The sequence below is a fragment of the Cyrtonyx montezumae genome, unplaced genomic scaffold (assembly GCF_038088225.1).
Source record: "Cyrtonyx montezumae isolate F1298 unplaced genomic scaffold, pur_monq_1.0 scaffold_13, whole genome shotgun sequence".
Classification (NCBI taxonomy): Eukaryota; Metazoa; Chordata; class Aves; order Galliformes; family Odontophoridae; genus Cyrtonyx; species Cyrtonyx montezumae.
In genome coordinates, this window is record NW_027071859.1 from 38,033,321 (window position 1) to 38,059,049 (window position 25,729).

At 40.3% G+C, this 25,729-nt stretch overlaps 1 protein-coding gene across 2 annotated transcripts in view; it reads right to left on the bottom strand.

Moving 5' to 3' along the window:
* Nucleotides 1-12,808, bottom strand: part of FBXL4 (F-box and leucine rich repeat protein 4) — a 52,853-nt gene extending 40,045 nt beyond the window's left edge. The window contains exons 1-3 of one of the 2 annotated variants that reach the window (XM_065731056.1): nt 12,749-12,808; nt 7,193-7,364; nt 5,808-6,397 (exon numbers count right to left, since the gene is read on the bottom strand). In XM_065731056.1, coding sequence (XP_065587128.1) covers nt 5,808-6,316 — 509 coding nt within the window. In that variant the 5' untranslated portion in view covers nt 6,317-6,397; nt 7,193-7,364; nt 12,749-12,808. Of the gene's footprint in view, nt 1-5,807; nt 6,398-7,192; nt 7,365-7,666; nt 7,754-12,748 lie in introns of those variants that run through there. The other variant, XM_065731057.1, reaches the window with a different exon arrangement.
* Nucleotides 12,809-25,729: the final 12,921 nt, after the last annotated feature.

Consider the following 25,729-nt stretch of genomic DNA (forward strand, 5'->3'; position numbering starts at 1 on the left):
TTCCCCACACTAAATAACACATACAGTATCATCAACTTCTAACAGAACATGCCATAGTTACTGACTTCTCCTCTGGTGCCCTGGAGAGAGGATTAACTAGCAGTAGTACTAGAAGAAAATGCATCTGGAGGTCTAGATTCATCAAATTGCAGAGCAACAATCTTCTTCAGTGCCTCCAGCTACTGGTCTTGTAATAAACTACAGAACAGTAAATCAAAGTCACAGCAGGACTTTTACAGTCTTGTAAGACTCCGCATTACAAACCAAGTGTGGATGAACAAGATTAGTAACTACTTTCCACAGACCTCATCTTACTACTTTCTCCTTTTCATCAACAGCCCACTAATCCATCTTCAGTGGAGTTAGCTATTGATTTAACTACAAAACCTCCAGTCTACAAGGTTGCATTTGTTGTTCTCTCCCTTGTTGACACTACACACAAAAACAGGCCATTGTAATTGCTCTGAGCTAGGGTTGGTAGATATATTCTTCCCTATCATTTTCTTAATACACCCAGCGATACAACTGGAAGCAGTCTCTGAATCTAGGATCAGTGCTCTGATTCTTCATTGTTGTGCAATCTGAATGGAAGCGAAGATATACTTGGAAATCTTAAGTTTTCAAGAGGCCACAGAAAGGACTGCATTTCTTCTGTCCTGGAGCATTTTTCATTACAGCTATCTGCTTCAAAACCCTCTAGAATAGAGGTATTTTGAGTCAGTTCTGGTTTGAGGATGGGTACCTGATTAGCTTCACTACTAAGTTTAGAAGAAACAGAGGCAATCTTAAGATTCTCCAGAATCTATTTAACCCAAGAGAAAAAGAAACTGTCTCTCAACATCCAGAAAATTCAAAGCAAGTTTCCTGTTTTCCCCCCTCCTTAACTAGGTTATCTGAGTTCTCAAAAATCAAGTTAAATCAAATGACTGAAGGCAGGACACTGTCCTCAAGTCTAGCTGATTTTCACTGTAATGAAAATTTTAGAACCACTCAAACCATGGTGGATAAGAACTGTTTGCAGCACCTCCACAATCTACCATAAAGGAATATGCAGATCTTCATTTCTACTTTAATTAAATGCTGAAATACCAGAGATAGCAGAACAGCAAACAAGACTCTAAGAATGCTCAAAGGTTATGTAAAATGGCAAAAGTTATATGAAATAATAGCCTTCTTCATGTGAGCTTTTTTTGTGTTTCTCAAAAACGACTGTCACTCCAACACAGAACTCATTCTTCTGTGACAGCCAACTAGACAACAGAAAGATTTGTTTTCCTGAAGATGTCACGAAGTAATGGTTAGAACTTAAGTTGTGTACTAGACAGATACAATACAGCCCTGAAGTCCCCTTACTACACTGTAACGTGTTGATGTATCAGCAGTGTTTGGGATGCCTTCATCTTAGACTCAGAGGGAACAAAAGGTAGGAGAATCATTGGAATGCCACTGTCTTCACACAAGAGACCGATGATACTACACATTCAGCACACTACCTTTCTAGTTTATCCCATTTATCAGAATGGGAGGTTTTTATTTTCTTATTTTTTAAATCAAGCATGTCTGTTAGCAAAGAATCTGTGACATGCACACCTGGATTAAACTTCTAGAGAGCCTGCTGCCTATATACAATGAGCTTCCAAAAAGAAGGACATGGAGCCTTCTACACTGACCATCTTCTTAGCTTGCTGTTCTCACTGCAGCAGCTTATAGGCTTCAAGATTTCCAGAAAGGGAATAAGATTTGACATGCAGCAAACACAGCTATGCCTAAAAATATTGAGGCAGGCTGTTCACCTCCAAATCAAAATCTGAACTTCAAAAGAACATTAAGCAAAATTCTAAATTTTTTTTTCATGTTTAAACAGTAATAAATGTGTGGAGGGCCACAATGATGATAAAGGGCCTGGAGCATCTCCCCTACGAGGAAAGGCTGGGTGACATGGCTCTGTTCAGCCTTGAGAAAAGAAGACTGAGAGGAGATCCTATTAATGTTTATAAATATCTCCAGTGTGGACAAAGACAAAGGGATATGGCCAACCCCTCTTCAGCGGTCTGTTGGGACAGGACAAGGGGAAATGGCCATAAACTGGAGCATAGGAAGTTGCACACCAATATGTGAAAGAACTTCCTTACAGTGAGGGTTACCCTCACTGGCACAGGCTGCCCAGGGAGGTTGTGGAGTTTCCTTCTCTGGAGGTATTCAAGACCTGTCTGGACACCTACTTGCGCAGCCTGCTGTAGGGACCCTGCTTATACAGGAGGGTTGGACTTGAACTCTAGAGATCCCTTTCAAACCATACAATTCTATGATTTTTATTTTGTGAAATAGCATGACTACAAAAAGCATTATGTTGCCACTGGTGGTTCTGGATCTGCTCCCAGCCAGTAAAACACTTAGCATCTCACCTTTGAGAAACAACCTTACTAGTACTATACTTCATCTGTGGAAAACAAGCCAGGGAAAGAAGAAATATAAATTTAAAAGGCAACCAAGCAAACAAACAAATGACAAATCACATAAAACATCCCAATCTACAAAAGCAGCAAACATTGCATAACAGTGAAGACATACAGTATGAAACATCCCCAAGCACCGCCACACATCCCAGACTAGTTAGAAAACTGCTTTAGAGCTTTTATAAAGGCACATGAATACGTGGTGTCACTGTAAGGTACATGAGATAAGAGCAACTGTCAAATTAAGTTAAAAAAAGACCACGATTGAAGAAGAACAAGGACCACTTTTTCTTTTATATTCCAAATTCAAAAATCAAAGTTATTTTTGTAAAGGGAAGAAGTTGAAAACTTCAGGAAAAAAAATATTTCTGACTTGAAAGCTCCCATTTAAACACACAAACTCTTTCTGTCTGACAGTAACTAAGAAAGTACTGGGAGCATCAGAATGTTTCAAAAGGATTGATACCGAAGAAGTCATTAGGGAATTGTCAGGAGTAAACATTCCAGATAGATGAGGAGGAAAAAGAAACTCTGTCCTCATTACAGAATCTAGCTATATCTTATCCATCAAATACAGTACAAAAAACTAAAACAAAAGGTCTCTCTTTCCTGGCCAGGCTCAGCTGATACCACATCAGCTGTAGTGGTCCCATTACTGCTGTGCAGAGCTGTGACTCTTCTGCTGGCTGGAGAGGGAATCACCCTCATCAACAAGCCCAGAACAAACATTTTTGTGCATCATGGAACAAAACCTCCAGGCTTATGCCTGTATAATCATAACATAACAAAATAAGCATAATATAACAAAGCCAGGGGGAGACTTCTTCATCACAAAAGAGACGACAGTACTGCAATTGCTGAAAATTGTGGATGAAGTATAATGAAATAAAATCATTGTGTCTAAGCATCAGAATTAGTCAGACACAAATACATTCCAAACTGAAAAATAAATAATTGCTTTCTCCCACTACATGAAGAATGGATTCCACGAGTAAAAAGACTGAAAACAGTTGATCCGAGACAGTGTTGTGCAATGTTATAATTGACAAAAATCTACAATTCACCACCACTGGAGATCATCACTGAAGACCTTTTCTGAGCACCTACACCCAACATTCTTTGACATGAGTGAAGTATCAAGTGAAAAACAGTGCAGCTGAGGGCCAGCTACAGATATTTTTCTACAAGAACACATGAAATCTTAAGCAAGGACTATGATACACCAAGACCTTCCAGAGCCTCTCGCAGTTTAGAAGCTTTTCCACACAGCAAACTGTTGGATGTGCACCAATCTAAGAAAGGCTAACTTCTTGCAACAACTCATACTCCCATCCTCACACAGGTGAGTGAAAGATAAATACTGCCTACCTCACATAGAGAGACAGTTCCTTCCTCTTCTCTGTGCACAGGATGCACTAGGCTCCTTCAGAAGAAAGTAAGAGGCAAGCCAAATGCACAGTTCTGAACAGTCAATCCCCAAGGAAAGGTAAGAAAAAGCCAAATTCCTTCTCTAAAAAGCATTTATCTAGTATCTAGACTGGCAAGCAACTCAGTAGTTGCAGCACAGACAACTGGTCCCAAGACTCACTTAGACAGCTAACCTTCTTCTAGCCAATAAACGCTGCTAACCTAAGCAAACAGAACAGGAGATACTTCCACCTCCAAAGGAAAAGACAGAGTCCTACAAAAACTTCATTTCTTTTTATGAAAAACAGAAAACCTCAGCTCTCAGTCTGACCACATCCCAAGAGTTAAAACAAATCCTAAAGCTTTTTAAATGAGTATTTTTCTCTATTTTATCTTAGATACCCGCTTTTTTGTTTCCCAGTGCACTATACTAAATAGCTCTGATAACATCTCTTGAACACTTCTTGATCTTTACACAAAACTTAAAAAAATGAGTTTTTAGGAACAAATAACTAGTTAGAGACTTTTATAACATAGCATTAAGAAAGCACTTTTTTTCCACAGAAGTATATTCTTGCATTGTACTGAAGCACACCATCTTACTATGACTCTAATGCAATACTGTCAACAGTTACAGAAATAATCTCTACATAAAATCTATCCTAAATCATTAAAGAAACAAGTAAAATTAAAGTTCACATAGTAATTGGCCAAAATCATTTCATATTACATTCTAAATTTGAAAAGCTCTCTTTACATCAGAAAATACTATAAATAAGTTCTGTATTGGTGCCAAACACTCCTACTTAAGTTAGACCTACCATTAATAGTTTGACCTATCACAGTTCCTCGAATTCAGAAGCTTATTTTAGACCCGTGCAGTGTCTACTCACTATATTAAGAGAGCTGCATAACTCACTAACCAACAGTAATAAACAGAATCACACAAAACAGATTACCTGGGAATTCTAAACACATAACATTATTTATATGTCCTAGAAAATCAGGTGTGAACATCAACAGGCTACTATTAGGAAGCATGCAATACTAAAACCCTAAGGTATACTTCCTAGCTGTATCTTTAAAAAGCAGGTCAGAAAAAAACCAAACATCTAGCACCTAAGCATTAGCAGGGCTGATACTACTGCACTGTTCACTTCAGATGAATACACTGTTTGCTGCTATTCTGCTTTCCACAGCTTGTGCTTTGTTAAGTCCTTTGTCCAATAGTTGTCTTTTCCTTTGGCAATCCTGTATAATTTTGTCTCTCCATTCCATTTCCACACCTCCTCACTATGAGCTTCACACCTCATTAACTGCACTTTATCATCTTATCATTCCCCACTCTTACCCTTCTCCCTCCCCAACTCCCAGACTGGAACTTCATCAGGAGCTCCAGCTACAAGGAAAAACAAACACACTGCTTTTGTTCTGTGAAACAAGCCTAAAATCAAGAGTTACTCAAACCTGTTGATCAGCTCAAATCAGAAATAAACATCAGGCATACGACATCACCTTCTGTCTGACTATTCCATACTTCTGGCTTTAGCCCCGTTTCCACATGAAATGAGTTACAGTGTCTGATTCTAACATACCCACAACCTACAGCATGCAGCAGAGTGACACTGCGGCCACAAATCCCCAGTCCCTTTTGGGCAGTTTTCCTTTCTTATCAGAGAGTTATTGAGAACTGACATTTCACAAGGGATTTCTGAGTATACATAGTAATTATTGCTCAGAAACTTCTAACACAAACTGTCCTTATCCAAATTAAATCTGGTATTAGGATCTGCGTTAACTGATACAAGCAATAATAAATAAATCCACATCTCTGCTATGAAGACAGACCACCACAGTTTTAAACACATGTAGAAATAAAACATTAGTGAGTCAAATACTTAACATCTTATAGGATAAGCACAAAAAACGAAGAAGAAAAATTACCTTACTTCAGCTGGTGGGTTCTGTGAATAAGGATTTGCAGAGCACGCCAAAATCCTAACTACAGCTCCAGGATGATACGTTTCCAGAACGTGCACAGCAGTGGGGTACACTGGCTCCTCAAAAGCAAGCTCCACATAGTCCTGGCTACAGAAGGTGGTTGGAGTCCTCTTGAATGGCAGCCGAGCGCTAGGACAGTGATCCCACCAGGTCCCGTAAGTTCGAAACACGGCAGTCTGAGTAAAGTCACCAGAGCTAGGGTACACGTTTGGAATACCTGCCAGATTCCACATGGTATATGACATGCTGTTTTCACTACCATAATGAGAGCTGAAATCCAACACTTCTTTGGCATACTGAACTATCTCAACATTGATAGGTAAGGCTCGGGTGCTCGATTCAATTGCCCTCCGGCTGTTCATCTCCCCTCTTGTAGCTGTCCTAGCTCGGCGCCGAAGGCACATATAGTAAAACATGCTCAGAACTGTTAACATGGGAAACACTGGTGGCATCTAGATCTGACTCATGAAGATGCAAAAGGTCAGGAGTCCTTTATAAGGTGCAATAACAGCTTGTGGTGTTTTGAAATAGAGCTGACAAAAACAGAACGAATAAACACAGTGAGCAGATAAAATATATCCCAGAAAACAAACTTTACTCTTTCAAATATCCTCTTCAACAACATACTGCTATTAAAGCATTAATAAACTATCACATTTTATGACAGTTGTCTGCAGGTTACTAAGCGTGGCTTACCACTTAGTGTTTAAAAGAGAAGATTATGAAGAAACATTAGCCAAAACTAACCCTCAAGTAAAGATAACATTAATACTGAAATTAAGTACTATTTTCAAGGATCTACCAAGCACAATCAAAGGAAAATTATATATATTTCAATGACTCATGAAGTTAAGTATGAAATTAAATCTTCTACAGTAAATAATTACAGAAGAGGCTTCCAAATTTATAAATCAAACTACCTACACCACAGTTTTAAAATAATTTAAAGAAAAAACAACTTTTGAAAGAAGTATTTGGACACCTAGGCAAGCTGCAGTAACACACAGCACAACAAAACCTAAGTTATCTCACTGCTCTAGTTTGCACTATGACTGTTCCCAGGACCCAGATTACTTCATTTAAAGAGAGCTCACATGTATCTAGACTACAGTAAAGTCTGGAGACTAAATACACTCTTCAAGGATGGCTCATATAAGAAGCTGGACAGCTATCGCAGAAAACTAATTACTCTTATTTGTATTTTTTTTATTTTTTTTCCAGAGTAAAACAAAATTGCTACAGGCAGTTCATCTAAAATAAAAACGTAACGCAGTCCTTCCCAGATCAGAGAACTAGCTTGAACAGCTTCACAAAAATATCATCATTACCCTTTGAATTTGTCCATGACAGCATTAACCAACCATTGAAGGGTTGCCATCCTCCTGAAGGATGTTCACCATCCATTAACAGTATCATCTTCTTTTAAGCCATGCAACAAAGTAAGTCTTCAGAAGAGTCAAGGCATCAGAAGCAGAAGTCCCCACAGAAAGCATTTCAATTCTGATAAGGGAAAATATTTTAATTTAGGTAACAATTCAACTATACACAAGATGCACTATATTTGCATAGACAGCCATCCTAAATAAAAACATCAGCACAATTAAGGATACCAATGCATTCTGCACAGTCTAAACCGAGCTACAACTAAAACAAACAAGCAGGTTTTACAATAGAGAATAAATATTCATAGCTGAATGTTTTTGTTGGTTTTTTTTTCAGGATATAGAAGGGCTGTGTCATACTCCCTACTAATAAAGAACCTCTTACGCATGCTTGTCCCATATTTAGCAGCCACACCATACCTGCATGATGTAAACTGTTAGGTTTACCACCACACAACATAACTTGGATTGTATTCTCTGATTTCTGGTGGTGGTATATGCAACACAGTAGGGCAATAATACAGCACTGCATAATCACAGCCTCCACTACCACAGACCGTTTCTCTGCTGGCCTCCAGATTAGCTTATTTGTCTGCTTCACCAGGAAAAACAAGCAGCACTGCCCACAACCTGCTAGGGACTGGCACAGAGATGACTAAGCATATCTCAGAAGAAATGCTCTCAATAGCCCACGCTGGAGTTGCCAGTTAGCACATCTCAGGGTATGCTGCAACCGCTGAACCAACAGCGAGGACTCTTCAACTGCAGAAGATGCATCAAAAAGTAAGTAACATGAGACAAAAAGCACTTTTACCGTTTGGAATGGTACATACGGGACCTGATTTTACCAGACAGAATGGGTAGATAGGGGGCCATGCTTGAGAGACCTTTTCAAAGCACGAGTTTCAACTACTGTACATAAATAAGCAAAGTAGATAGGAAGCAAAGTAGCTTTTGTAAGCAAGCATATTACATGCATATTACTTGGGTAACTTGTTTCTGATATTCACAAAATGCACATATGAACAGCTCTCTTCCGCTAGAATGCTGTCAACAAGGTGCATGCAGGAACAGATAAGGCTGGCTGCACTGTTTGGTCCTCTTACTCATGACAGTGAGAAAACTTACTAACAACGTGTTCAATTCTCACTTCCTTGCTTCCTCTATTATTAGCTTGTTGTTTAGTTCCTGTCCTTCATTCAGCTTCACATGTTGACATAGCTGTCAACAACATGAATTGCTCCTGACATTCAGAGCAGAAGGAAATGCATAAGATGGCATTCTGGATTCACTTTAAGCCCTGGTGGAATGCCAAAGCCAAATAATGTCACATTCTCCCAAACATCCCGTTGAACCATCTTTTAGAAAAGACACTGGGGAACAGAAAGTGCTAAAAATCCTAATCACTTCTCCTAAAATAAAAATAATAGTAATAAAATTATAATTTCAGCATGGGGCTGTCGTAAGACACAAGTGAAGTATAAAAATACATTCCTCTATTGCAGTTTTCTCCCTCTTAAATAAAGTCTCTTTACAGTTTTGCCAAGACATTAAACGTCAACAAACTCACTGTTGTCAAGCCCTGGCATCAAGTGTAGATCAGCACAGACACAAGCTTTTAACAGAGTTTCACTGATGAGCACAGTTTGAAGCCTGCTCCACATAACTTAGGACTTCACAGAACTCAATTTTGAATCACCCAGTTGGGGCACGTCAGGAGCAGTTGCACTGATCTCACACAGGCACCCTATGTAACTTCACACTAGCAGTGTGAATCTGAGGTTCCTCCAGTCACAGCCCAGCACACTACTGACCTGCTCATGATGAGAAGCACAAACTCAGCCATGCTCCCTAGCTGCTCACAAAGAGGAGAGTAACCAGCTGGCTGAGGGCCATTTCCCCTGTCAACTTCTGTGATTTTCATAAAATCACTAAGAACCCAACAGCCCTGAGATTGGCATTGTTCATTCTATCTTGGCTGACATGGGCCAACAGGCTCAAGTAAGGAAGTAGGAAAAAAGAGAGCAGAGCACATAGCTTTCATACAAACACGCTCATTTAAGCCATGTTACCGGTGGGAAATTACTTTTAAAGAGTTAAAAGTAATATAAGATACAGTAGCTCAAAAAGAAATCAGAGGGAAGAGAAAAATATCTCCAAAGAAGGATAAATAAGCACTAGGACTACAATACAAATTTAAACACTTCTCTTGACATTTTAAAAACATTAAGAATAATGCAGAATTAAAAGATCAATGAAAAATAGCAGAGGAAATCGAAGGATAGTAAGCTAGTGAAGAATTACATTAAACATAGCTCAGCAGTGATGTACAGAGATGTTCAGAAACTACACAGCTTGGTTTGATTTCCAATTAAAGGGATCTAACTTAGCATGTACAACAATGCAGGCCCAGGGCTAAGCAAAGCATCAGGATAAACACTTCTGGAACCTTCGTGGAGAATTTTTTTTTCCCCCTTCCTAAACTGTTTGATTATTTTTAAGAAATCCTCTTTGGCATACGCAGCTATCCCTTCGCTGTACATTCAGAGAATTACAGAATGGCTTAGGTTGGAAGAGACCTTAAGGCATCCCCAGTCCCAAGCTCATGCTGTGGGCAGTGCTGCCACCCACCAGCTCAGGATGCCCAGGACCCATCCAACCTGGCCTTGAGCACCGCCAGAGATGGGACATCCACAGCTTCTTTGGGCAGCTGTGCCTGTGCCTCACTGCCCTCTGAATAAAGAATTTCTGCCAACAGCTAATATACTACAAATTAAAATTTAATAAATATTTCTATCTTCTCATACTCCTCTCAAGCAACAGGCCTCTTTCCTTTTATTTGCTTTCTTTTGTATTAGTTGTTTTTTTTCTTTCCCTCAAGGTACTGCTAAAGGGGCAGAAACCATGTTACAGAATGCCCAGCAGCCTCCACGAGCTAACACAGAGGGCACAAGGGATCAATAAAAAATTCTCAACACCACACCATGACCAGTGGGGACAAAGTGAGGTGTTACACCCTGCCTACACTCCTGCTTCACAGTCCCAGAGCAGGACCCATTCGTGAAGCAGCTTCAACTCTGGGGCCTACCCATCCCCACTCCTCTTTCCTGCCAGAGCCAACTTCAGCCAGCTAAGCTCCCAAACCAACACACCTCACAGAAATCAATGCTGGCACAAAGGGGCAGCCAGACTACAAGAGCCCCAAGTCACCAAGCTCAAAGCACCATGGAAGGGATGCCTTCAATTTTACAGAAGAGACAGGACTCAGAGAATCAGATTAAGCTAGATCTAGAATAAAACTTCCTTAGGAAAGAAATGCCACTTTCTTCCAAAATTCATCACAACCCATTAGCTTTACTAGTACATACAATCTCTCCTATGCAGTTCATTACTTAATTGACAACTGTTTCAATTATGTGAGGAAATCCCCTTCTTCTATATAATTAACTCTATACATGTGAAAAGCCTTCTGAGAGTAATTCACCTTTTCCTTCTTTCAACACATCTTGATAAAGAAAAACACTGCTTCTCTACATACTTCATTGGAATAGACACTAATTAAACAAAAGCATTCAGGAGTGCAGGATCTCTTTGGGTTACTTGTCGGCCAGGCACTGGAATTGGCTGCCCAGGGAGGTGGCGGAGCCACCACCCCTGGAAGGGTTCAAGAAATGTTTAGATGTAGTACTAGGAGACATCGTTTAGTGGGGAAATATTGATGGTAGGTGGACAGTAGGATTGGATTATCTTGGAGGTCTTTTCCAACTCTGGTGATACTATGATAATAATTCGCACCTTTTTAGAGGGCACATATGTACACAAATCTGTTCTCTAGCTTCCAGCTAACCCATCCTGATAATAATTATTATTCATTTTGGGTCTTTTTGTAAACTCAACACGACAGTATTCAATTTTCTCCTATAAGTGCAGAAACAGGGCATATGAGAAATACATAAGTTATTTACCAGCTAGAAGGCTGAAAAACTGTGGGAAATATATACCAAAAATAACAGGGTATGTGTAAAAAAATATACCTAGAAAAACAGAAGCTGGCATACCTAATCCCTGAGCAACACATGGTGTTAGAGCAGAGTTCATGCTGTTTCAAGAGAAGTAAATGCTGTATGTATGAGCCACAGATACACCAAATTTGATTTTTAAAAGACAGGGAGGCAGTAATTTCTACTTACAGCAGCTTTGCTAATCTCACACTGGGGAGTACCGTGTAGTTTTCTTTCACTTGAGTATAAAAGAAATGGCAACAATGACAAATCATAAGGAACGCATACATGACAGAAAAGATGGTATTAAAACTAAAGAAAGATTGAAGTGATTTTGTACATGTGTTATCAGCTAAAAGATGGTCAGTGAGAAATCTCTTTAAACATCAGTGCACAGAGGGAATACTGGAGCTTTACACCATAGCTAAAACAGATCATTTTTACCAAACAGGAGCGTCTCTCACTGTTGATTATGTAGATTATATCAGTGTCTGTACTCAAACTATTGAAATTTGGAGCTGAAATTAATCAGAAATTAATAAGCTCTTACAGTGTAGTTTATACTCAGGCCCTACTTTCTGTTCCTTCATGCAATGTGTTCTGGCAGTAAAAACCCTTGCCATCTTACATACGTGAAACTTCTAAACTTACAGCCTTCAACAACAGAATGTGAAGACAATTCTGTCCATTTAAAATCCTGACTGCATTGTTGTCACAAGCAACAAAACACTCACAATATGAGCATCTCTGATTATTTCCCTAATTTTTCCTCCTCCCTGCAAGGACCGGAGCTCACATGATGGCTCACTCTGCAAGTATTGCCAAGATAAAGGTTACTCGAGCATCTGTTATGTAGCCAAGGTGACCACACTGCCTGCTAGAGGTTGTCCTGACATCACAGAAACCACTTCCCACTATGTGCAAGCCACCTGTTTAAAAGTAGCTCCTAAACAACGCATAAAGCCACTGTATCACTTCACTCTGAACATCTGGCCTATCTCCTGCATTGGAAACCTTCTTCCCTAGCAGGAAAAAGGAGAGCCACAATTCTCACGTTGCTCCAAACAGCTGTGCGGCCTTCCTCTCTTGTGACTGAGTAAATGCCTGTGGCATCGCAGCTCCAGGAAGCCCGGGTATTAGCAGTGCACAAGCAGCGTGCCACACCTGTACACTACCCCTCAGAGATGCTCTCAATTAGCAGACCAAGAGCCGCCGTGAGACCGTCCCACACGTGCATACCCCGCAGGCTGCTGAGCGGCCGCCCAGCCTCCTCCTCCCTGCAGGTCCTCGAATCACACCGTGACTGCCCACCGCCCATCCCTTGGGCCGCACAGCCCCACGTAAACACCACTCAGCAGTACCCCGCCGTGCCGCGCCCCGCCAGCCGCAGCAGCACACCTTCCAGCTCCGCACACACGTGCGCTCCCCCAGCCGCCCAGCTGCCCCGCAGCACCGTGCCGAGGCCTAGCACTAGCACCGCCCCCCGGAGCGCGGCACCCACCTGCGGCCGCCCGCGCCCCGCCGCTAGGCCGGGCCCCCCGCCGGCCGCCCCCTCCCCGCTCGGCCCCGAGAGGAGGGGCCCAGAGCCGTCGTACCCGTCCGCAGGGCGGAGCCCTCCGCGCCTCCGCGCCTGGCGCCGCCGGAAGCGCCGCACGGCGATGGAGGGCGGGGCTGCCGGCTGCGCCTGTCCGCGGCGCGGCGGGGGCGGGCGTTGCGGCCGTGACGGGCGGGGCGCTGGGACTGGGCTGCTGCCGGCCGGCCTGGCGCTGTGTGCTTTTAATTGCAGTGCGAAGCAGAGGGGAGGGGTTGAGCCAGATCATTTCTTGCTCGTGTCTTCCGTGTTTAACTCTGTGCCTGACGCCTGCCAGCTGTCACGGCTCTCTGGAAGCCACTCTGCTCTTGGCAGGTCCCAGACCGCTTTACTTCTTCCTCAAGACTTGGGAAAAGGCGGCTTGTAACCCCAGCCCCAGCCTGACCAGGCTCTTAACGTGGTGCTGGGGAGCCCTATGTTAGCTGGGCCTAATGAGTGCTTGCTCCAGCGGATTGAGTTACCTCTGGAGACCCTAACTGGAACGTGTCATCTTTTGCTTCCGTACTCCTTTCCTTAATTTGATACACACGCCCAAGCGTTCATGCTTTTTGAAGCGTGGTTTCCGTGTCCTGTGGTGCTGACGGAGATGGCTGTCAGGCCATACAGTCCTCCCACACCACAGCGATGCCCCACAGGAGATGGGGCTGCAGAAGGCGCGTGGCATGCTGTGGTCATGGTGTGCCTTACCACTAGGAATCCCTTGGGCAGTCCTTGCGCTGCCTGGCATTTGCCTTTAGCATAGGAGATCTTTAATCATCTTTAATGTACTCAGAAAATACCACCCAAGCTCATCGATACTTTCTGATTTTTTCTACGCGTGCAACAGTTTCATGTGCAGGCAATTAGACCAAGTGGAAAACAATGATTGCTTAATGAGGCAATCTGCAACGCGGGCACTAGAAATAAGTTACATTTGCTTCCATGTGAGGCATAACGCTAAAGAGATCTATTATTTAATCTTTTCCAAACAGTGACTAAAGGAAAGCTGCAGAACATAAGGAGTACATTTGTAGTGAGAAGGAAAAATCTGTTTGTTCAGCACAGAAGCATTACCTGAGCTTGAGATAGCAGCTCCTCCTGAAACAGGTGATACTTAACTGAAATGTGACAAAAAAAAAAACGATGGTTGAGTTCATTTTCAGAAAACATTCTCTAAATTAAGCATGGACAAAACTGCCTGACTTAAAAGTCATCAGTTTCTGCTCCCAGTAGGAAACTGGATATTGCTATCCCTTAGCAAAGCTGTGTATTTTAAGTACTCAGTGAAACTCTAAAAATGAGATCATTTTAATCAGTGTATTATTTTTAATACAACAGACGCACTCAAGTGCTAACCACAAAGCAGCACTGTGTACACAGGGCACTGTTGCCATTGAAGTGAGTTGTTCTGTTTCCTCTGCATCCCAGGATATTAACCCACCACAGGAAGCAGCTCGCTGCCTTTTAGGCCAGCATTCCTGCTTTTTGATTTGTGAAATTACATATATTCTTTGAAGTGGAAGAGATAGTGTATTAAGTCAATGAGTCTCTTCACTCAGTACGTTTAAATGTTTGTATGTGTTTTCATGAACCAGGATGAACAAGTTCTTGCTTTCTGTGCCAGCTTGAATGAAGAGAGAAAAGAGTTCCCTTCTATTTCTCTGGCTGTTTTTGCAGAAGAAATTTTTTATTCCCCGTGTTTTGATTTTTCCCCATGTCACACTATTTTTAATACTCTCTATGAAAACACCAAATTTTGTAGTTAATCACATTTACTGCATTTTATCTTCTTTTTTTTTCTCCTGTGTTTTTATTAAAAGATAAAGAGAAGGATGTGCCACAGTACAAGTGTGTGCTTAAATATAATGTACAATTAAACTGCTTCACTATTTCATCTAACAATCTCCCTGCTGCTTGGCACTGCTTCTCAGCAGATCACGCACAATTCAGGCTCTGCAGTCACTGGGGCAAGAGCAATATCGTGTTCTGTCTTCTGTGAAGTACCTACTATGTATTATCAAATTACATAACAAAAAAAAAAAGTTGCAGTACCTAAAGACTGCAGCTATTGCAGAGGTATTCTGCATTAATGTAATTAAGCTTAAAAAAAAAAACAACACAGAAATAATCAGAAAAAATAATTTACCAAATACAGTGTTACCTGGACTTATGGTTAAAAAACATTCCTTTTTGCCTTTGTGCTGAGATGGAAAGGATGTGTTAACTGAAGTCTTCATGAGATTTTTAATGAGGATTAGGAAATTTGAGATAATGAAAAGCACTGTATCCAGGGAGGTTGTTGTGCAAGAATCTTCAGACAAGTTTTAAGTCAGAATCCTTTGTCAGCAGCAGTAGGACCCAGTAAGGATAATATGCTAATTTTAACCAGCAGTAGTCTTCATATAGGAATCTAAAGAGACAGACAGAGATACGATCTTATTAAGCTTTTGTGTTGACACTGCACAGCTTGTTACTGTACTCAATTGAAATTTAAGAGTGGGAATGTAAAGCTTGTATAACATTTCAGTAAGATATACAGTAACGTTGAAACCTGAATAACAATTGAAAGAATAAGTAAGAAATTCCCTTAGCCCTTGGGCTACCAGCACTTCTCTATTCCAGCAGACAAGGAAATGCTCTAGGTGTCTGTGCCGTAAAAACTTTCCCAGAGGCAATTCTGGCAAAACACCTACTTTCTTCACACTGGTCCCATTGCTTTAACCTTCTGAATGTCAGATTTCTAAAGCTAAGTGCTTCTGCTGCACTGCCAGCTGCTTCTGGTCTCTGGGCTTTCCTTGCAGCCTGCTAGGAGTGCAGAACAGTATCACAGGAATGTGTGCTTAAGGAACAGGGGCAATCGATTCTCTCTTCACATTACAACTGGAAAGAGCTGCAAGGTACATTCGAGCAAGGTCTTTTTTTTTTCACGATGAAAGGAATGTTCTAATAATTAGCAAGATTCTGTTTCAGTGAGTTTATGGTATTGATTGGCAGTAATTGTTAATTGTCCTTTATCACTCCAGTACTTCTTCGTATTTCATTGTATAATGGCTGCATGGGCAGCAAGAAGTTGATGTCTGGTAGTTCTGAAATAGTTGTGTGTAAAGGCCACACTGCATTTTTTTTTTAGCACAAAAGCCAAGGGAATATGTGCAGCTGCAGTGCAGTACTTCAATACCACATTTGTTCAATGGAGGTATGTCATTTAACTTCACAAAAACGCATTGTTAGCTTCTCATCAAGCATCACATAACTATTTTCAATCCTTTATAACATGTTCGTGTGACCAGATATATTTTTATATGTCAGTTGAGTTCTGTGGTGGCAAAACTGTCTGTGGCTCATCCAAACGCTGTCACATTTCACAATGGCAAGATCAGAGAAGAGCTCAGCAGAGCTGAATGCTTACAGAAGACAAACAGTAAGTTGATTCCACCCAAGGGTCGGAAACCTGGAGAACTATGAAAAGTACTGTGAAGTTCCTATCACTCTTTCAGTCAGTTCAATAGGAGCATTGTTATCAGTGTCAATGAACACAGAGTTGTTGGAGCTTTTCAGCCAGTTTCTTAAGCTTCCAACATGAAGGATCAGATGTGCTGAAGTTTTCTTTCAGAAATAATGTGTGCATCAACTACATGCAGAAAAGCCACTGTCAGCTCTATGAATACACTAGCAGTAAAGACATATGCTTATTATCTAGGACCTTTCTCCACTGCTAAAGATATCATGTAAGTATGGGACCAAAAGTGATGTATTTAAAAACAGTACTAAAAAAATTACCCACAAAAATTGAAGGCAGTTTTACTGCTTGCTATGTTTTATTATAAAAAAAAAAAAAAAAGGAATGAAAATACACAGAACACATTGCAACACTTATTTTGTGATGGGACAGATCACAATATGCATTACAATTCAGCACGTGCACACTTGATTGCATGGAATACCTTTGATCCTTCCAGTTTGTTAATATCCTACACATTATGGGCATGGTGCAAGTACAAAATAGTATAGCCAGATCTCCATTTAGGAAGGGGTTTTCTCCATTAACAGAAACAACTGGACTGACACTTCTGTAGTGAGCATGGATACTACCTTGGCTTTCCAACAGTCAGAACGGAGAATTAAAAAGTCTGACTTTTTTCATTATCTACTAATTACACTGGGATTTTCTACCATAGTGAACTGAATTTTCTATTTCCATCTTACACCTGGCCATAAACAATCTAGCTCTTAGTTAAAAGCTTTTGCATCTTAGTTTACTTAGCTAGCTCCCTTCTATTTTGCACAGTTAGAGATTTTTAAAACATATTTTCTTGCAGGAATTTGGCTATTTTCCATACTTGGTGAAGGTTTGTGATCTAGGTAATATTTATAGAGAATGCATGAATAAGCAGCAGTGCCAAGCAACATAGTGTCATATACATATGTAGAGAAATCATACACTGAATGATATGTACACATAGGCTCTTTGTGCAGCATTGCTGTAGAGAAACTTAAAGAAGCAGGAGTAAATGTGAGCTGGTCCCCCAATCCCACCCCCAAAAAAAGTAGACATTGTTTAAAAATGTATTTTTTCCATTATTGCTTTGAAAAGAGGACTCATAGCACAATGTGTGGCTGCAATTCCAAGCTGTAACATTATCAGTGCCGTGAAAGTTGAAACACAGATGTGTTCAGAATGACTTAAGTATGATAGAGTTAAGCCTGCATGGTCTGTGATTTTATCAGCCGTGGATTGATTCCTGGTGTGTTAATGAAGACCTACATATAGTTTTCTTGATTAACTTAAGGCTTAGGACTTGTTACTTTAGCACTAAATAAGATTTAGGTTTTTGAGCTCTTGCATCTGATACCTCAATTATTCATCCTCGGAATTAATGTACAATTAGCATGAATTCCTGCTCACATGGAAATAGATGGTTATGTTAATTTGAATGCATTTACTGAAAGAGTTCTGAATAATGGAAAGACTGGTATTAATATCTTTGTATGGGATACAGATCAGACTGAGTAAGTAACTATTTTTTAATGTAAAACTGTCTTTGCAGTTTATTTCTTCCGTTCTCTGTTATGTTCTAGGCTATTCAGCATATCTGCCAATGACTTCAGGTTACTGTTAAATATTTTTTTTTTACTACAAATATATATAAATATTTGGCCTACTTCCATACTGATTTATACACTTCTAACTGAGGATAAATCCTTTGAAGTGTCTGGATTTACCCCATTATAAAGTCATTTAAGGAAGATCGTAGGTAGGTCAGTTCTTCCTGGAGCTCTCTCCTCCACCATGTCATGGCTGAGATTTGCCAGTGAATTACTGGTACTGTAAATAATTGGTTCATCCAAATAACAAGGTAATGAAGTAAAGTTGCTAAGAGCCCTGGAATGCCTTTTCATGGGAGAACTATTTCATTCTCAGCTTTTAAATACAGCAGATTCACCAGAAGTGTGGGGTTTGGACTTGTTTGTTTGTTTTTGCTCATTGGTTTCTCTTCTTCCTGGTACAAGAAGCATTCTGTACTCTTTGGAGGACATAGTTAGGGACCATCAGTCCAATCCTGAAGCTGCAGTGACATCTGCAATTCCTGTACAAGTTCAGGAGGCTTGGGATGTGCAGAAAACTGCTTGTGTGTGTGCAACACACTCACCTCCACAATGGCTTTTTCCTTCTTGCTGATAGCTTTCAGTATGCATTAATGAAAGTTACTCAGCAATGCTAGTGAGATTTTTGCCCTCTTTCAATGTTATAATCCTGTGGACTGAGTGTTGTACTGTTCCTGGTTACCTGACAATTGCTAATTCTGGGCACACTGTGAGTCCTGAAGGTGGCATTGCTATAGATGCAACATACTGACTGCTTGAGAAAGTGTTGTTTACTTCACATTCCTGAAAATTAATCCTCAAACCTTTCTGAACTACATTAATCAATTTCTTTATCTTTCTCTCCATGGAAAAAATGCAGGCTGGTAATGTCATCAAAGAGCAGGTGCTCCACCCTTCCTCATTAGCACCTTGCCTTTCTTCTTCAGTTGCAAAATCTTGGAGCCAAGAATGCTATTTATAGCTTTTGCAAGGTTGCAGTGGCTTGTCCTGTCTCTGCATCTAACCTTTGTCTGCCTCTTGCACTATGGTGACAGCATCCTCACCACCTGCAGAAGGGGTGGTTCTGGAATGATGAGACAGGTCTGAAGGAGACTGATGACAGCCAAAACACAGGGCCAGTGGGAGTAGTTAAACACACCACATTCTGAGACAGAGGAAGGATTTAGGAGCAGAGGGATGATAAAAGGGGAATAGGGGGTGTAGAAAGAAGGAGCATATCTCATAAATAAGGGTTGGCTGTGTCCTGAGACAGAAAGGCAATCTCAAAATGCCTATAAAATGCTGGTAACAAATGACTTTTATAGTTGCATTCAGACTGCATTAGGAACAGAATGCAAGGAAAACTTGGATATAATAGTAGAACTAAGTTAGGAAAAAAAAAAGGGGGGGGGGGGGATATTTTCTTCTCTGTATTATTAATCACTGGAGTATTTAATGATCAGCCAGAATGTTTTTAGTCCTCTGTCCTAACATGTTTCTAGTCAGATGTCCTTGTGGTTCCAGCAGATGTGTGGAGGACTTCTCCTGATATATACAAGGTATCACAGCCCAACTATCTGAGGCTGTTACTTAGATGTGCCAGGACAGCCTGCTTCCACAGGTCGGATACTGGTACTAGGAATCAGTAACTCAGGTTGCAATGGAAAATACTGCATTTCTAATGACAGTAGTGACAGCTATGATGGCAAGAAGTGTTTTTAAAATTATATTAATAAGAGGGACCTTTGAACAATCCTAGCAGAGATATCCAGTGCAAGTAAATGCTGTGGCAATCCATTTTCAGCAGGAAATGTCTCCATCCATAGCCCTAGCATACCATAATAGCTATGCGAGCAAGCAGCAATCAGATGCTCTAAGTAGTAACACCTGGGGCTGCTGCAGCCAGCTAAGTGACCTTAAATATCTATCACCTATCTACTCACGCAGATGTTCTCCCATCACAAAGGAGGATTAATAGTGCTACTTCACAGAGCTAATGAGAAAATGAATCAGTTAATGTTTGATTCAGAAGAGCCATAAAGCATTATATAGACACTGTTTGCTTTTAACTCCTTGTTCTATCACGCTAGCTAATAGGCAGTATTATTCATTTTCATACTGTTATTAAAATCACATTATATTTTGATGATAACCCAGAGCACCCTTCTGGTATGTTTTTTCTTACTCCTTTTCTGTTCAGTATTTCTCTACAAGGCTACCTGAAGTGCAGAATGCCATCGCAACAGTATGTGTATGTTAGAAAATGTAGGCAGGCAGGAAGTTTTTATGGGTTTCTTTCTCCCGTCAAGTCACTATCAAAGAAGCTTATTCTCTTCTTACAATACCTGATGATCTTTCACTTTTCCTCTGCTTCAGGATTTCATTCTTGAGATCCAGTTTAGTGTTCTGGATGGAAAAAGTTTTAAAGGACCTGACTCAGGTCCTTCTACCTATACAGATGAAACAGATCATTCTTGAACTATAAAACTGTATGTTCACATTTGGATATACTGTTCATACTCCTTCCATCTGGTTCTTCTACCAGCTAACAAACGTGACAAGACATCATCAGCAAATGATGTGAAATACATTACTTAGTGACATATAATTCCACTGGAGGACGTATGACTTTGTAAATATTTACATAAGGCCTTAAAGCCATCTATATAATAATAGGTTCGTATTCAGTAGTGACAGATTACCAACACAGAAACCTATGTATGTTGAAACGTAGCAGTAACTACACACTATAAATAAATAAATAAGCAAGCCACAACTGTTTTTATACTTGTTTCTTTTTTGTTTTTATTTTTATTTTCCCCAGTAATATCTCTGGTTATCAAAGCTCATGCATTCCTCAGACAAGCTGGGCTATAGCCTGTCCTGATACAGCCATTAATGTTCTGGGAATGCGGTTGGAGGATGAGACAGATCCCATTTAGAGCTTCTTCAAACCAATACTGTATTTTCTTTAGGAAAAATATAAATCAGTCTTTTATTTTCTTCAGTTGTATGCCACCTTAGGACAGCAGTTCTTTTGAAGCCTCTGTTAAAAACATCTTTCTTTGTACTGTGAGAGTCTTTCCAGTCCGCCCAGTTGGAGCTTCTTTTTACTTGCAACTTTCCATCTGGATGCAGAGCAAACTGAAAAATCAGTTCTCACTCTTCCAAGGGTTAAATTTCTGCTAACAAATATGAACTATTTGATATGAAAACCATTATTGTTTGATATGTCAAATAAAACATTTGTCAATCAAAAGTCTTTAAGCACTGAGCTATGTGACATTTACTCTTTTATAAACCGACAAAGTCCCTGGTGGCATGCCTTTCTTCCTCTCATTTAAATAGTGGTAGGAGAACAAATCATACTTCAGGGCAAGTTGATAACTGCCAGTCACGATTTCTGCCTTGTTTACTATAATGAGGAGGGTAATAAATGCATCTGACCATTTCAGCTGGCATTTGCATAGATGAATGATTTGTCCAGTCAGTCTCTCTCCAGTGATTTGGGCCTTTTTGTCAGCACAAAGAGCATTCAGTCTCCCTGGAATTTACAGCAGCCAAGCTCTCATTAGCAAACATCCTTTACCATGAATGATTCAAATAATTACCACTGAAATAATAAACTGTTTCACAAAAACATTTTATTTGATGGCTCCAAACATCAACTTTCCTGAATTGTTGACATTCAAATAAGCCAGAGAGCTTTATTGTTAAGCAACAATGATCCCCTTGTAAAAGGGTGGGCATTGTTTTACCTCCAGTAGACCTTTCAACTTGGCCAGATATCAAATGCGTCCCTCGAACAGCTAGCCAGCGTGCTGGGTAATCGGAGGGCACATACAAGATGGAGCTATAGTAAAACTGTATGTTCAGGCTCCCGACCAATTTTCACTGAATTTATTTACGATATTGCAAGCATAAAACTCCATACTAATTAGCAGTGAGTTATCTATTTGCATCTACAGGAGTTGTATAATTATTAAATGCTTCTGCTTACACTGAGCTCTCAGTTCTGAGTTCTCTTCTGTAACGATATTCATGTGTATAATTAAGTGTTATTTGATATAGTTTTGGAGTTCAATCAAATGAGCAAGCAACAATTATATCCTATTATAATCTCCTCCAGAGCTTGGCAAGAGGAATGATGTCACTGCATTTCCAACCCCATAGCATGAGGAAAAAGGTATTTCCTGCCATCACTCTTCTTCAGCCTTTCTACCATGCCTAATTAGAAAAGTTTTATTATTTAATTTAGAACAGAGCTATTTACTATGGGTGCTCCTAGGCTGCAGGAATGTATTCAGTTTTCACTGCGGTGTTGTTTCTATGGGCAAGTGCAGGAAATTATTATCTTAATATCAAGCAAACAGGACGCAATTGCACATTTTATGCTGCTTTTAACTGCAAGGAGACAAAACACAACAACAGAAGGGGAAAACATTTCACTTATCCTAGCACATTCTTCACTGCATAATTTCACTTTCACATTGACATAGGGGAGGTAGCAGAAACCTCAGACTAATACCTGGGACCCTGATGCTGAGAAATAGAATAACTGAGACCTGACTTTCATTTATAGACCCTTTGATACCGCTCTGGCAAGATAATTTTTCTAATGCTTCCAATGCAACATAGAAAGCTCTTAACATATGTGAAAGTCAAGCCAGTAAAATTAAATACATTAAAACCCATGACTGTTGTTTGCAAGCTGTAAAGCGTAGTCTTTAAAATATAATGCCTGATAATTGTTCTGAGCAAGTGAAGCAAATATTTAGATTCCAGCTTTTCATACATAGGTATTTGCAATAGGAGGCACAAATCCTGTTTTATTTTTATTCACCCAGGGATAATTGCCCATTACAGCACCTAAATTTGGGATTATATATCCTATTTAAGCACCAGGCTTTGTGAGCTGAATCCAAGTGAATAAAGTTCCTTGTATAAACTGTACAATTTCTTTAGGTTTCCAACTTTATCCACTGGCATTTCTTCATCACCCATTACGACTTTTCAAGTTAAACCCAGTCTACTATTATTTTTGTTTCCTCCTGCTGTTTCTTTAATATGTAGTCAACAGCTGGCTGAAACAGTCTATTTCTTGTTCTCCATTTTGGCTTTTCAATTGCAGCATTAGGAGGAAATTAAGAAATCTCATCAGCATTCATATATTGGCAGATATGTACTTAAAATTTCTAATCTGATTTGGTGTTGATCAAACAGGAACAAACTGGATTGTCTGGATTCAACTATAGATAACCAGGTGCAAAGAGCACTTCCTATGTGGTAGGCTCATGTTTTGGCATGCTGACAAAAGCTAGCTATCTTGCAACTGAGTACAGTAAAAGCTCAGTTAAAAGAAATGCTGCTTTCCACAGCAGCCCATTTTACATGTCAGCAGGAGGACAACCTGCACGTTGACACTAGAAGTCAGTTTACTCTCTGTAGTCTTCTGCAGTTAGTAGCTCATATTGCTGCCATGTAAGCCAGCATGCTACAGATGAATGTGCTGTTTCTGCTCCCATGTAACTAGTCTTTAAAGCTAACTTCACAAATGAATCACCTAATCTTAAGTTGTATACATCTTAGACTTCATTGCAATTTCATCAACAATTAAGGATGTCCAGTTTCAATGGAATGAAAAAAATTTGGGTGGGTTCTCAGCTCTAGATATATACGCATATATTTCTGTGCCTGCATAGGAGGCAGGTAAGCTCGTCTCAATAAATAAACACTATCAATACTGTTGGTAGATGCCTCTAGAAATCTCCATGATTAGTTGCCTAAATACAGACACCTGATGTTATTTGAGATGTTCTGTAATATGTAAGACATGGTCACAGGTCTGGCAGATAATGACATAGCACCTATGTGCAACTCTCCTTTGGACCAGCAGCTGGAAGCCTAGTGTGAGTAAGATGCCACTAAACCCCCATGACTCCAACCCTAAATGAAGGCATCTTAATGTGTACAGATCCTTCCTCAGGTGTCCAAACCTAGAAGTGCTGAAAATCCCAGCCCTACCAAAACACAAGGGCTCTGGATGTGGCAGAGTCTGCCTGGTGCGACACACTGCTGCTGGCAGGAAAATAGCATCTTAAGGGAGCTTCTTGGGCATTTAGCACCTTCCCTGCATCTCACCACTCCTCCCTTCTTGCTGCTGGGACAAGGAGGAGCAGGGAAACAGTACCATTGTACTGTGTCAATCAGAGAAACACTACCAGCACCTCCTTCTATTGCAGCTATGAGGATGAAGGCCTCAGCCCTGCCCCCTCTTAATATCTGGGATTGCTGCGGGACTCATCATTCAGAAAAGAGGAAACCCCTTGTGTTTTGGATAGGGGAATTTGCAGGGCCCAGGCAGGATCTGCTCAGCAGGGTGCCTTGTCACTGAAGTCTGTCCACCTGCTCCTTTCCTAGCAGGAAATGCAGCTGGCAGGTTCCGATCTTATGCACTGTGTGTGGGAGGCCAGCAGCTCCCCATCACCAGGATGCTTCAAAGTGATTTTCTTTGCCTGCATCTGCTTTCCAGAGGAAAAGAGTTAAAACATTGTGTAGCAATTCCGCCTTCTTTTGTTCTGATGCGGTAGGTGCCAAAAGGCAAACATTTGTAATGTCAGGTCTACCTTGCAATAGAGTAGGAGATGTGGTCACAGAACAGGAGCTATTGACAGAAAGGTTTACTCTTCCAGCTCATCTCATTGTGCTTAGGCTAACAACATCGTTTAGCTCATTAAAACATTATACTTCCTTGTAATTATAAAATACAGCTGTACTCCATTGGTAAAATAATTTTTAAATTACTTGGATATGTTTTTCTTTATAATTAGGAGACTTCCTACATTATTTATGACCATTCTTCACTTCCATAACCGTGAAACGTGGAAGTACTATGTAGTAGTAGTAAAAAGTGCCAACTGCAAGTAGCAGTGTGGTGGATTGTAAGAGGTTGCTTTACATCACCTTTTCCTATTATCCTTCACTGTGACATGAAAAAAATCCACAACATTCACAGAACAACAACAGCTGCAACATTTTTTTTCACTCATCAACGCTCTGGCAAGGTTTTAACCAGTAAGTTTAAGAATCCTCAACAAAATCTTCTGTAAATGTGTTTTGTTTGCAGTTACAGTAAATATAACAAAAACAGTTAATTAAAAATAGACTTGCAAATTACTCAAAAACTGCCATTGCTGGAACTGCTGCTGTTAGGGTTTAATTCAGACTCTTTCAAGTCATATTGCAGTGAAGCAGCAATGACATGAAGCCTGTAATTTTATCACAAACATATCAAATCATTCTCTGTCCCAAGTGGAAGGGGTTGTTCTGAAGCTGCGAAGTGTTGTGGAACAAGCTACTCAAAACATCTTTTATGTGACTTGAAGGGAAAAGATATCAATATACGTTAAGCAATTTTCAGTGGGAAGGTTATTCTTGAAAATCACATAGTATAATCACCTCTGGTTATTACTGCAAAGGTAAGCACTCCACAAATTTTATTACATAGGGTAATATCCCTGATTTTGGGCCTACACGCCATTTAATTTTCAGTGATATCCAGAGTAAATTGTGGATTTGTTCTGATATATATTATTATGCTGCAACAAACTCTTGAAGGACTTAAAGGAATGAGCTGTTGCAGATCATGTGAAATATTAAAGGTAATGAAAATCAAATTATGCTCAAAGTAATCCATTGTGTTACAGTGGTACATCTTGTTATGTGATGGTTGGACTTAGTGATTGTATAGGTCTTTTCCAATCTAAATCTCCCCTTGGAGACATTCAGAGTCAGGCTGGATGGGGCTGTGAGTAAACTAACCAAGCT